Here is a 13,251-nt window from a genome sequence, read left to right as displayed (position 1 = left end):
CCTTGAGGAGATTATATGTCCTGCTGTGTTGAGTGATTCAGTCTGAAGATGTCAGTTATGTCATGTTGAAGGAAGGCTGCTGACCTTACTAGTTTTCTGTCTGCTATCTCTCTCCTTTTCTGATTTGGGATCTGGGAGGCTCCAGCTAAGCTCTGTGCCCCTCTGATTCTCCTGGTGGTTCTGTTAGCCTCACTTCCTTTGAGTCTCTGTTGAGTGGCTCATACACACTAAGGAAAACAGCATCACGGCACAGTGACTGTATTGTTATATGCTGCTACCCCCATTATTGTCCCTAGCTGTAATGTCTGCTCTGTGAGAAATCAGCATAGTTTATTTATACCTTTGTTTATTTTCGTTGCTACAGATCAAACCGAAGGGTCTGTGTTTGCTGGAACCTTCTTTAATGAACCCTCTGACCAATGCTTGATTAGCAGAAGCCAGATGTGTCTTTCTGTCCCCTTACTGTTTTTCTGTATGTGTCCTTATATATTTTTTTCATGGGTATATGTGTTCTTGTGTGTGCGTGTGTGGGGGGATCAGAAGTTGACATCAGATCTCTTCATTGATCACCCTGTACTTTATCTTCTGAGACATGGTTTCTCACAGAGCCCAGAGCTTGCTAATTCAACTTGTCTACCTGCCATTTACATTTACATTATTTTAACTTACTATTGTTGGTCTTGAATGATTATCTACTTTATACTCCCCAACTCATAGTGAATATGGTAGCTAGTAATAGAGCTAAGTTGTATTGTAACCAGTTGACACATCAATGGTCTAAGTATACTAACTGCCATTTTGCCATGTCCTTCGTTCCTGTTTTTGTTTTCCATGTTTTTGCCTTTTGTGATGTAAAATGAACATTTTTTATTATTTTCTATTTTGTCTCCTTTTTAAAGCATACCATAAGTTATAGTTCTTTTAGTTAGTGATTGCCTTAAAGTCCTCAGTAAAGAAAAACCAAGTGGGACTACAAAGGAGCATCCACAAGAACAGGCTCTTCCTGGTGCTGCCAGGGAGCATGGTGTTTGCAGACACGTAAGATGGGAGCTGGCTAAAGGTGTCAACTGAACACCCCTAGATAGCTATTGGCCCCTTTCTCTAAATGCCATGCCTTTTTCTCAAACCACTCACACAAGAAGTCCCTGGCTAGCTGAGGACTGGATTACTATTGCAACTCATGTCTTTAGGGGAATGGAAAAAGCTTCCTAAGAAATAGGCTAATTCTAGAAACCGAGTAGTGGTCCTGTAAGGGTAAAAATTAAAATAGCTTAGCAGAGACCACAAACAACTTGGCAAAGACCGCAGGACAGCTTGCTGAGCTTACTGAGAGTAGCCATAATAAAAATATCAAGCCCCTCTAGGGACGAGGTGACCAGAAATGTAGAAACAACCAAAGACATATCTTGACCAGTCTAAACACGCCCAAGTGAGTAATGGGCCACCTGGTGTTTATCCTAGAAGGTCTGAGGCTTCATGGTCAAAAATAGTGGGCCATCCAGCCTGTCAAAATGATTGCTTACGCAAAGTGCTGATGTTTGAAATATCCAATCATATGTAATCGCACCAGAATTTCCCACTTTTCCCTTCCCCCTTTTGCCTCCCCCTATAAAAGTTCTAAACTTCCTGGGGTCTTCATCAAAATTCTCTCCCCTTCGTGGGATGAGTTTCGATCCAAAGGCCCTTGTTAGTAAACTGCCTCTTGCCATTGCCTCAAGTCAGTCTCTCGTGTCTCCTTGGGTGCGCGCTAATTGGGACTCGAGATGGGGTCCTCTTCCTGGGTCCTTACAGTCCTTATGGCTGAAAGCTGGAAAGTGTCTCTCTAGCCAAAGGTTTTTGAGGACACAGGTAATGATAGCATGTTCTAAGTAGTCCCTGTAACCAGACAGGCTTTGTGAGAGGGTGAAGGTAGGATTCCAGGAGCTGTTAGTCTGTACTCTATATAGATCAGTGAGTAAATTTAGAGCACCCCAGAGCATGGACATCTCCAGGTCTTCCCCTCAACATCTTCTCACTCCATGTAGCAGCATAGGTGTCAGAAAAAAGTAGCAGCTCTGACACCGTTTTCAATGAAGCTACCTTTATTTACTGTAATTTAAAAACTCCTAAAGTGATATCACCCTCCCAATCCTTGCCCCACCCCTCATCCCTGTGTTTATTTCTCACTGCCTCTAACCTTTTAGATCTACCCTTTGCAGCAGCTGGCTCAGTCCTGAGTGAGCAAGAGCTGTGTTTTTCCTCACTCTGGGGCTTGGGATAGAGGCAGGGTGAAATCTCTGCTCACTTTAAGGGGACATCACACAGGAGGCTCAATGCCTCTTCTTCCTCTTTCTCTTACGGGTACCTAGTGGCTCATACTTCCTCTTCTGAGACTGTGAGAGGTAAGCCAGCTCCAGAGCTGAGAGTGGCCCTTCAGACACCCCATGACCAGGTACTAAGATAGGCCTCTTAGCCATAGGAACCAAGTCTTCAAAGAGAGCTTGCTTCTTTGACTTGGCAATTGGATATGGATCAGGGCTAAGGCCTCTTATCTTTGGACATGGTTTGGGGATATCAGCAGAATCAAAGAGATCTGCAAACGGGCACATTTGCTCAGATAGTCTCCAGGGCACCAGCTTGTACTGGGAGGCCAGGAGGAAGGACAGGCTGTAGATCTCCTCAATGTCATCAACGGTTCTGCTCAGTGGCCCATGGAGGTTCTCAATAGCAGAAGCTATTCCGAGGCTCCCTGCATATCTGGATCTGGGACTTTGGTTATATATTCCTCTGCCACAGGGAATACGAGTGGATCTGATGTCTGCCAGTGAGGGTGAACTTTGATTACTTGGGAAGACAGTAGCAGGTGTAGGCCCCCATATTTCTGCACTGGTGGCTCCAAGATAGTGGTGGTCTAAGGAAGCCATTTGTGAGAAACCAGTCTGTGCACTGGCTCCTCTTTGGGCACCATGCTCATCTCTCCCTGCACCTTGGCAGACAGTCAGCACAGAAGCACTGGCAGGTATCTGAGGGGCACCAGGATTTGGAGGTGCTCTCTCAACTTCTTTCTTCTTCAAAGCCAGACAGTGCGTCTCCAGCAGCTGCAGGAGGAAATAGGGACGTAAGACTCAGTACAGGCTGGAAGGACCAGAGTGGGCAATGCATTTGGGTGGGGTTAGCCAAGGGCATAGTCAACTCTCTCTGAGTGTCACAGACAGGCTCTGGGGGCTGACATGCTTGGTTCCTTCACTGTTCACTTCACTCTGCCATGTCCATATCTACATCCCCTTCTGGGTGAAGCCCAAGGCAGGATGACCTGACTTCCTGTAGGTCAGGGTGAGTCAAGGTCACACGGGTCTTATGAGCATGGTCTTCTCCCTGTTTACTTGGTGTCCCTCAATGTCCCACTCCATTTGGGGTCCTTCCTTCCCCATCCAGTTTACCTAGTGTCTCTCTATAGCGTGTGTATATGGTATCTGGCTGCCTCTTCTCTACCTATTGCCCCTTCCTCATTGTCTCTGGCATTCACCTTCCCTGTCTACCTGGTTAACAGTGAATTCTTCCTCATGCTCCAGCTCCTTGGTTAGAGCCAGTATATCCATTTCTGGTTTGGTAGATAGGATTTCTGCCACAAACTGGGGGTTTATTATGGCCTCCACCTGTAAATAGAAGTTAAAGGACTTGAGTGCCAGGGAAGGGAACCTCCAAGCCAAGGGGACCTCTGTATTGTCCTATGTTGTTGACAAGTCATGATGGCAACCAACATACGCACACACACACACACACACACACATACACACACATACATACACATGTACACACATGCACTCATGCACACACACATGCACACACATGTATGCACATACACACACATACACACATATGCACATACACATGTACGTGCACACACATACACACATACATGCATATACACACATACACATATACACACATACACATATACACACGCATACTCATACACACACATGTACACGGGGGTGGGGGAGGAAGAGAGGGAGGGAGAGGGAGAGAAAGAGCTCCGTAAGTATGGAAAGCAGGCTCATTCATAAGGGCTAGGTTGCCAAACTCAGAATCTGTCCCACACCAGGGCTCCAGATGTAGCTCACTTGTTCAACAAAGTGTGTCTGTGAGCACAGCTCATCAATGTAACTCAGGAGTCCTGCATCTGAGTACAAGTCGTCTCCTTCCTGCTCTGGCGCACTGTTCTCATCTTCCTCCTTTTCCTTGGGCTCTCCTGTGAATGACTGAGGAAACCCCTCCAGCCAGTCCATGATATCCATGTACTCCCACACAGCTTCAGGTGGGATTTCCATGGGTGTCTCAGTCTTTCGTAACTGCTGGTGTCTGAGCTCTGGGAGGTGGGCAGGGTCAGTCTTGGGGACAGTCTTCATGGAGGTACACTCTAGGAGGTAAGAAAGCATGATACTACCTGGATGGGGACCACTGACACCCCAGACAAACCATGCAGGGCATACATAGTTCAGGGGAACTAAAATGGCCTAGGGTGAGCCAAAACAGTCTTCTCTGAAGATCTGTGAGAGGGAACATTGCACAATGTGATACTCGAGAAGTGAATATTTGGAGTCACTGATATTTCTGTGCCCAGGTTCTGATCACATGGTGTTTGGATCTTTGGGGAGATGAAGGCAGAGGAGCAATGATCGTGGCCAGTTCAGTGATTACCCAGTTCAAAACCAAGGGCTGCAAGGATCCCCAGGCTACGTAGCAAATACCCCATCCTGAAGAAAGAAGCCTGTGTGTGACAAACATCTATTTTCTCTGATTTGGCCTCTGCATAGAAACCTAAATGTGTGTGAAGCCTACCTGGTTCCTCAGCCACCTCAGGAGCTGGGAGTCTTGGAGGAGCTCGCCTTGGTGTGGTTGCAAGAACTTGGCACTGGATGCCCCTCATTACCTCTAGCCTTGAATTCTCCATCTCTTCTTCACTCTCAAATTCTGTGAACCTAGAGATGAGGGAGACCAGGGCCCAGCATGGGAGATTACTGTAGTGGTAATGTGCTTTGAGCTAACTGTTCTGGCTCAGCCAGAGATAATGTGTTTTGAGATAGTCCGGTACAGCCTCGTAAAGTTCCTCATCTTGGGACATAACCATAGCTCTGGGGAACCCTAGGTCCCTTGATACTTGCAGGGAATCCAATAAGTTTGAGGTGTCCCAAGCAGGGCTTTCATGTGACTCCTCATTAAGTGTCATCTTGACCTTGCCTAGAACCACACAGAAAAGCTAATTGACTGGTGGACTATATCAGGAACCTTGGACCAGAGGCACTGAAGCTGAGACTGGGAGACAAGGGCCCAGGAGATGCCAGGAGAGAGCAGAAGGGAAGCTGAGTGGTGTGGTTGCTTCCCTCTGAGAGCTGTTCACTGGCTTGTGTGCATGAGCGCATCACATGGTGCACAGGGAGAAAGAGCAGAGAGAGGTCCTCAAAATGTGTAAGAGGCATCCTTCTCCTGTGTGCCATCTTGAGTCTTACCCAGTATGACACATTAGGATCAGCTGAAGCAACTCTCTTGAGACACAGTGGTCTCTACTGTCAAAAAGTGGCGGCTCAACTATCAGGTTACCGGGCACAGTGGTCTTTACTGTCAGGTAAATAGCATTAAGACTTGTGGGGCATGTTGCCTTTGCACATCTCACAGTGCTAAAAGAGACCCTATGTAACTGCAATGGCCTAGGGCGGGCCAGAAAAGTTTTCTCTAAAGATCTGTGAGGGGAGATGTTGCAGGAGGTGATATATCTTGAACTCATATGGGGAGAATACATGGAACCCACAATATTTCAGTCTCCTGGGACTGTAATGGGTCACTTCTCCCACCCTGACCCTCAGCAGAAAGGCAGGGATAGATACTCATCACCAATAAGGTCAGAGCTGCTGGGATTATAGAGCAGATGATCCAGCACTACAGGAAGTGAGAACAGGTCCCTGGACAGCAAGATTACCCTTCTGGCAGGGTATGGGTAACAAGCTCACTAGACCCAGCTCTAGCTGAGCAGAGCCCCTCAACACATTACCCTCTTCAAGATGCCTGACTCACTAGACCCAACCATACCTAAATAGCTCCCCATGTACCCTCCTTTAAAACTCCCTGACTCACTTTTCTGCCATCTCAAAGAAGATCATCCGGTCATAGTTGCTTGTACACTGCCATTCCTGAAGACCCCTCCACAGGCCCTCCTCCACAGTCATGGTGGGCTTCCTCCGGGCCAGGGACCGAAGCACTGGGCTGTAATTCATTAGGACCATTCAATCTAATGGTCAGCTTATACTCCATCCCCAGCAGGCTCACCCCAGACACATTTATTGTACCAATTTATTGTACCATTGTGCCAATGTGTAGAGCCTTAGCCTCCAGGAGCCCCTAATCATGCAGCAAACATCAACACAAAGAGGTATGTGTGTTTCTCGGGCTGCCATGTGAATTCTCCATGTATCACCATGTAGAGGAGAATGAATGGGGTTTGGGATCCCAACATGGAAGTACGGGTAACAGAATAAAAGTAAAAGTCATTAGAAATGGGACCTTGGGTGATATAGGTCATGATGTGAAGCACCCAGGATGGGAGAGTGCTTTTCTGGGAAGGTAGAAGAGACTCTCAAGTTCTCTTTTGGTTCAGTGAGACAACCATGGGCCCGTTATCAGAGGTGGTTCTTCTAGGCCCTGCCTGGGTCTCTAGTGTCCAGAACCATGAGAATTTAGTGTCTGTGGTTTCAGTCATCTAGTCTACCTGGTCGTGTAGCTGAGATGGTTGGCAAAATGCTCAAAAAGATCTGGAACCTAGGGTTAACTAGGACAATGGTGCAAACGTCTGCTGAGGATCAAAGTGGAGTAAGAGCCCCCAAAATTTCCCCAGTATAGGCCTGAGGACTTTCTGGCCTAAAAGGAATTCCACAGAACAATGAGGTGGGGGACCCATGTACAGATCTCCTTGAAGTCTGGTTGTTCTTCCCAACTCCCAGTTGTGCTGTGCTGCAAGTCCTAAACACTCTGGTTCACGCTAGAGGGTGAAAAGTTAAGAAGAATTACCAAATGGAATCAAAGGCCTATGTCCAAACCCTAGCACCCAGGACTTCAGGATCCCAGGTGTGACATAGCTGTTCCTCAGAGTGTGGCTCTTTGAAGTGGCCGCATCAACTTCAGCACCTTCTTTGTCTACCTCACCCTCATGGGGCTAGAGCCCCAGGAGGACCTTCCAGCCACAGGTGGCACTCACATGAGGAAACAGGAGAAAGCTGCCACATCAGGAGTCTGCGGCAGGTGCCTCTGGACCAGTGTCTTGATATGCTGCCAGCGCCGGAAGTTCCCATAGACACTGTCTGGTTTGGACAAGTAGTTTTCTGGAGAGTTGGCTTGGATGTTAGCTGGGCCCCTCTCTCCATATGCTCCTTTTGGAGGTGGCGCTGAGTTCACTGGAGACCTGACAGGAAGCAGCTGGACCACTTGCTGTGTGGTGGGAGGGCGAGGTCCCAGGACCCATGTTCCTTCTTGGGGCTGGACAGCCGAAGCAATTCGGGCATTTATGAAGGTGTTTGTAGCAGGTGTTGTCATGAAAAGTGAAGCAGAGCACCCCACACCCCCACCTTGGGTCCCAGGGGCATTACAATTGAGAGGCACCTGAGTGAGAACAAGGTTGGCGTTGTACACAGGCTGGACAGGCCTGCCTAGTGTTCCAAGTTGTACAATGTTCAGAGGAACAGCGGTATTCAGGGCTGTGCTTCCATCTGCCACCAAAGACATCCCAGGCAAGGCAGATAAGACTAAAGGATTCCTGGGAGAGATGCCTGCAGTCACGAGGGGTGCTGGGGGCTCCCAAAATAACTGGGGTGCTGGTTGGGGGGCAGGTGGGAGAACAGGCAAGGTTGCAAATGTAGGCATGGAGGCACCAGCGTTGACAGTCATGTTCTGCCCCAGTGAAGATGCTGTGAAGATAAAGGAGAGAGTGGATGGAAGAGGGAAAGGACACAGGAGGGCGGCTCTCTGATCCTGGTAGTCGGTGGAAATTGCGGTAGAGTCGTGGGGAAGAGAAGTAAATTTCCTGCTGGGTTCATCTGGCTGAGCATTGTCTCAGCAGGGATCTTCCTCCCTATTTACCAAGATTCCTGGATCACTGGGCTGTCTGTGGAGAGAAGCCCTCGGCTTTCCCCACCTTCGAGAGGCTCTTTCAGGAATCCCTGCCAAAAAACTCAACAGTGTTCTAGTTCTCTTCTCGCTAATGGATCTGTTTGTCTCTCCCTGGACCACTGTCCGAGCGCAGGTGCTCATGGGAGACAAGGCACCGTAAAGGAGGGCCAGTTTCTGGAAGAGCCTCTTTGAAGGCGGCAGGTTTCAAATATTTTGACCTCAGACTCTTCTGAATGTTCCTTTCACACCCTCAAAGCTCCCTCCCTTTCTAGTCCAGCACAACAAATCCAAAAGCAACACCGAGCGATCCTCCAAGCCAGCACTCCGGAATCCTGGAGGGAACCCCGTAGCATGTCCTACCCGTACTCCTGCTCGTGCTCCTATACTTCCCACAGAAAACAACAACAGAATAGATTCAGCAGCCCCACACTGCCTGAGGATCATTGGCCCCCACCACAGTTGGGAGCCGTTCGTTCCCACAGCACTGGTGTGTAAGACGGCTAGGCATCCAGTTGCTGGACACTCTGTCCCTGCAAGCCCTGCAGTGACTGTGGGAGGCTGTAACGGAATGGTGAGTGGAGGGGCAGTCCGGAGGTTTCTGGGATTATCATAGCTACTGGTATTGTTACAATTTGGCCATGAAGTCTTGTGAGCTCCCACCAATATAAAAGAATGATTGAGGGGATACAGTCATGAGCCAGATGCCAAGCGGGATGTAGTTTATCTTAAGTTATTGCTGTTCTGCAGGAACTCACAAGGACCACATCGAAAAGAGCCAAGCCCAAAGAGTCTGCACATGATGGCCAGGACACACGTTCTAGGTCTGCTTAACAGTAACAGTAGAACATATTCCAAGACAAATGACTCTCACTAAAGCCTCTGGCCAAAGGAAACCAGCCACCTCAGAATCCACTAAAACCAACAGCACTCTGCATCCCATCCCCTTATCAAAGCAGTGTCAGGGAAGAGAGGCTTCCTGTCACAGTTAAATGATAGGCTAAGGGAACTGCAGAGATAATGCCAAGACAACACCTCTAAATTGATATTTTAAAACGTAGTCTAAAGATTAGGGACAAACACTCACATCTTCCTTAATTGATGCCCTCCAACTGTTCTGCCTCTGTAGAATCAAAGACATCAACCACTTGGTAAAGGAGAAAACTTCCCTAGGTGGGAAAGCGGAACTCTGGACTGCCAGTTGATGGAGTAATCTCTACTTCTACAGGGAGGACTCCATAGAGCTGTTTCCTATCTAGCCATCTGTCCTAACTGTCCTCCTAAGGTCTAGGGTGGCCCAGTTAAACCCCTAGAATCCATAATTTCATTGAGTGGGTTCCAGCAGCCAGGAGAAGTGATCCAGATATCAGCTGTTGCCTAAGAACCTTCTCTGGACCGCTACAGTGAACCATCCCATACACCTATGAACTGTGCTCAGGAGACACAGTTCCTCCCATACAGGAAGAACTAGTCTAAGTTATCTCATGGGTTTTTAGGACACAGTGTATTTCCAATGGCAACTTAGTTGCATCACGGACTCTGCTCATGAGCAGCCAAATGAGATGTCCTCGCAGAAGTCCAGAGCTCTCTCCCCCACTCCTTAGTCCAGCCAGTCATTGCTAGTATCAAATTTAAATTGCCTTTGTCAGGGTGTCAGGCCCCGTACCCTGACACTCAAGGCTTACCTTCTGAAGCTATTCCTATAGGCTTGGACAGTAACCATGCCTGTCTGCTCAGGTCCATAGTGAGAAAATCCAGATAAATCACCAAGAGTCACCAAGAGTCACCAGTATGTGGCAGATGCTCAAGAGAGCCAGCCACAGCTGAGAGAAGAGTTTGAAAGTAAACAGCTTCAGAATGTGGCATATAACATTCTAGAGTGGGGGAGGGGCAGGAAGTAAAACAGGACTGGGGGAACATTCCGTCAGGGGTTGCAGCAGGTGCATAAGAACCTTGGGGTCAGTTCAAATGATGCACCCTTGTTGGGGGTGATTGTACATGCTTGGTGTTTGCCTCTGGGTAGAATTTATTTTTTTTCTTATATTCATAAAACACTTGGCTCACTTATTCCTCTTCCCTCATTCCTTCTTCAGTAGACCTTGTTTGATTCCCTTCATCCTGAGTCCTCCATCCCTTCGACAGAGGGTAGGCTCTTGAACATTTTTATAATGTTTACCCTTACTCTGAACAGATTTCAACATATTTTCAGACAAATGTTGAGGGTTTAAGTAGTAGAGGAGTACAGCGTGTTCGGAAATATGATGTTGGGAGATCTATGGATCTTCTTGACACGTGTATACCATTCATTACAGAGCAATCTTTCTGTGTCCAGCCAGTGCAGTGCTAGGATGTCTGTACCCTGCCCATGATAGCCTCTACTATCATCCCCTTTTGCTAGAAGTCCCAGACCATAAAGGGAAACCACTTCTCTTTGGATCAGTAGTACTGAGTCCTTTTATTGCAAACAGATATTTGACAACAGAATTTAAAATCCAACCACTATGACAAAACTAATTTGTAGGCTTCTGTGACAAACTGGCCCAATGGGAATCAGGTTAAATGTAAGATTACAACATATATTCAGACAAATATTGAGGGTTTAAGTAGTAGAGGAGTACAGCGTGTTTGGACAGGAAGAAGAAATACATTCTCCCACTCCAAGATGAAGGGGCTTGGCATTCCTAGGACCCTGATTTAACAAGCATATTAAACCCACTGCCTGTGTACATTTGACAAAGCCAGAATTACATTTACCATTGCCCAATACTGATTCCTGTGTGCATGTACCCACCTAATTCCTAGCTCAAATATGATACTGGATTCACCAACATTAGGCTTCCTTCTTTCTGGATATATATATATATATTGGTGTCCTTGAAATCGTGTTTCCTGGTTGCAGGAAAAGACTATTTCTGACTTAATAGAATTTACCTTACAAATTGTTAATGTTAGGATGCTAAAGCAAAAGACATTCGCAACAAATTATGTTTGCATTTGCACAGACTGGAAATGCTGTCACAACGCATGTTGGACAGAGGGCCCCGGGTAAAAGACTCAAATGTTGTACAACTGCCGTGAGTTGTTTGCATTTTGGATATTGGGAATCTTTGAGACTTCTCTAACGCAAAGACACCAACTGCAAGTTTTTAGTAGCATGAAATATTCTATACCCTATGATAATGAGAACTTTGCATTAGATGATTTTGTTCCATTATAGGATAATGTCTGTCTTGAACACGAGTAAGGTAGATCATGCTAAGTACAATCCTTAGAGGTTTGGCAAATTAAGTATGTATTTGATTTGTGATATTTTCTGATGATACAGAGTCATGACTGAAGGAGTAGGGGCCCTTCTGTGTGGGGGTTTGGTTGTAGCACCCCTTTAAACAAAGCTTGTCTGGTCCCTACTTTAATATTATGTGTCTCATTTGATCAGTGTCAGTACGCTGGGAGACAGCAGTCTCATTTTGCATTGTGACAAGAGGGTTGCTAGGAAATGGTCGAGTGGGGACGCAGACCAAGAATCCTGGAAGCTACCCCAAAAGCTGCTGGGTGCAAACCTGGCTTCACTGGCTGGAGTTAATAGAGTTCCTGATGTAGCAGAGGTTTGGGAAAGGAAGAGAGGTTTAGAGAGACCTAGACTATCAGGTCTAAATTAAAAAGTATTATGTCAATTTTATAGGAAATGTTTGTGAACTGACATTTATTGGCAGGCATCTGTCTCCTTGTGTAGTTAAAGATCTTAACATAGTGGATATTGTAGGAGGGACCCTAGAGGCAGAGTCTGGGTAAAAACGTTGTCTCAGAGTGTCTACTAGGTTTGAATTTCATCCCCTCCCTGCAGAATTGTTCCTTAATGGAGCTTTCAGAAAGTATGGAAGAGGACTTGCTGTTCTTTAAAAGATGCGAAGGAGATAAATGCCATCCGAAGTGTTGGGTCCAGAAGGAGTCATACCTCTTCAACAGTTTTCAGTAAGAATGCTAGGTGCATGGGTGGAGAGTTTGTAATCCCCGGTTTTAAGAAGGGTTGGCCCGCACAGGTTCAGTGAGTAGGCGGGGCGGGGCGGGACGGGACGGGGCGAGGGAGGGGGCAGAGGCGATGCCCCACGTGTGCATTCTTTCCTCTCCCACAAAGCTCGATGCTTCACCTGAGCGCTCCTCTTTGTGCATGCTATTGGAGTTCCAGCGCGAGCTCCTTGCCTCCCCTGGTTCCGTGCGTCCGTCCGTTGCGCACCCGCTCAGATGCTCAGACGGATAACTAAAGGAGGGCGAGAGCATGCTGACGCGAGGATGGATGATGCTGGAGCGAGCACGCCTCTTAACGTTTGATGAATATGGCGGGGTCTAGAGTCCGTTACAGAGAAAGAGGTAACGGAAACTCAGGCCTAACTTCCTGAGCATGCAATCACCACTGTAGCTGCTCTTGGCTGTTAGTTCCTTGTGTTTTGCAGGCAGTGTGGCCTCGGTGACTTGAGTGCTCCCTCCGGAGGCCAACCTGAAGCTGGAATTGCCAAGTGCAATGTTTCTTTCCATCATTCTGTAGGGTGCCTGGCTTTTGATGTGTGTGTGTTGGGGGTGAAGTTAATGGGCGAAGTTAATAAATGAGGGGTGAACTTTGAAAGTGTGCCTTATCTCTGTCCCCTAAACTCTCAGGAAGTTTGCTAAGTGTTGGGAAGAATTAGATAAGCAAAGAAATTTCTCACTTTGAAAATAGATGAACTTTTGACAGTCATTCTTGCTGCACTTATAAAACTCATCCGCGGAAGCAGAAGTATCTGCCAGCCTCCATATTGCAATGCCATTAATTGCCGTTTATTTTAGTGACTTTTTTCACAACTTAATGACTGGCCTCTTTGATTAATTCTTGGATCCAGTCAGTACCCTTTAGACTTTTAGAGTGGTGATGATCAAGAAAAACATTATGTGAAAATCAGATGAGTAAAAGAAATTTACAACAGACTATTTTATTATTAAATTGTATTAATTGTGACTGTGTCTCTGTGTGTGTAGAACGTTGAGACTCTATGGGAAGGCAAAATATGTGTGTTTTAATTTTGAAAGGCATGAGAATTGTAGGGTGATTATTCTCATGTATAAATGTGCTTGGGGATCAAGGAC

At 46.9% G+C, this 13,251-nt stretch overlaps 1 protein-coding gene across 1 annotated transcript; it reads right to left on the bottom strand.

Annotated features, from left to right (window-relative positions):
• Positions 1-2,067: 2,067 nt before the first annotated feature.
• Positions 2,068-9,977, bottom strand: LOC114617543 (NUT family member 2-like). The gene is made up of 7 exons (XM_028763108.1): positions 9,819-9,977; positions 7,229-7,934; positions 6,112-6,240; positions 4,822-4,961; positions 4,104-4,399; positions 3,519-3,635; positions 2,068-3,077 (listed from the first exon to the last, which is right to left on the bottom strand). Exons 1-7 carry the CDS (start codon positions 9,874-9,876, stop codon positions 2,310-2,312), a joined length of 2,214 nt encoding a protein of 737 aa, XP_028618941.1. The 5' UTR covers positions 9,877-9,977; the 3' UTR covers positions 2,068-2,309.
• Positions 9,978-13,251: the final 3,274 nt, after the last annotated feature.

The sequence above is a fragment of the Grammomys surdaster genome, unplaced genomic scaffold, assembly GCF_004785775.1.
Source record: "Grammomys surdaster isolate TR1022 unplaced genomic scaffold, NIH_TR_1.0 137, whole genome shotgun sequence".
NCBI lineage: Eukaryota > Metazoa > Chordata > Mammalia > Rodentia > Muridae > Grammomys > Grammomys surdaster.
The sequence above is the reverse complement of the archived record's forward strand: the minus strand, read 5'-3'. Positions and strand labels throughout refer to the sequence as shown.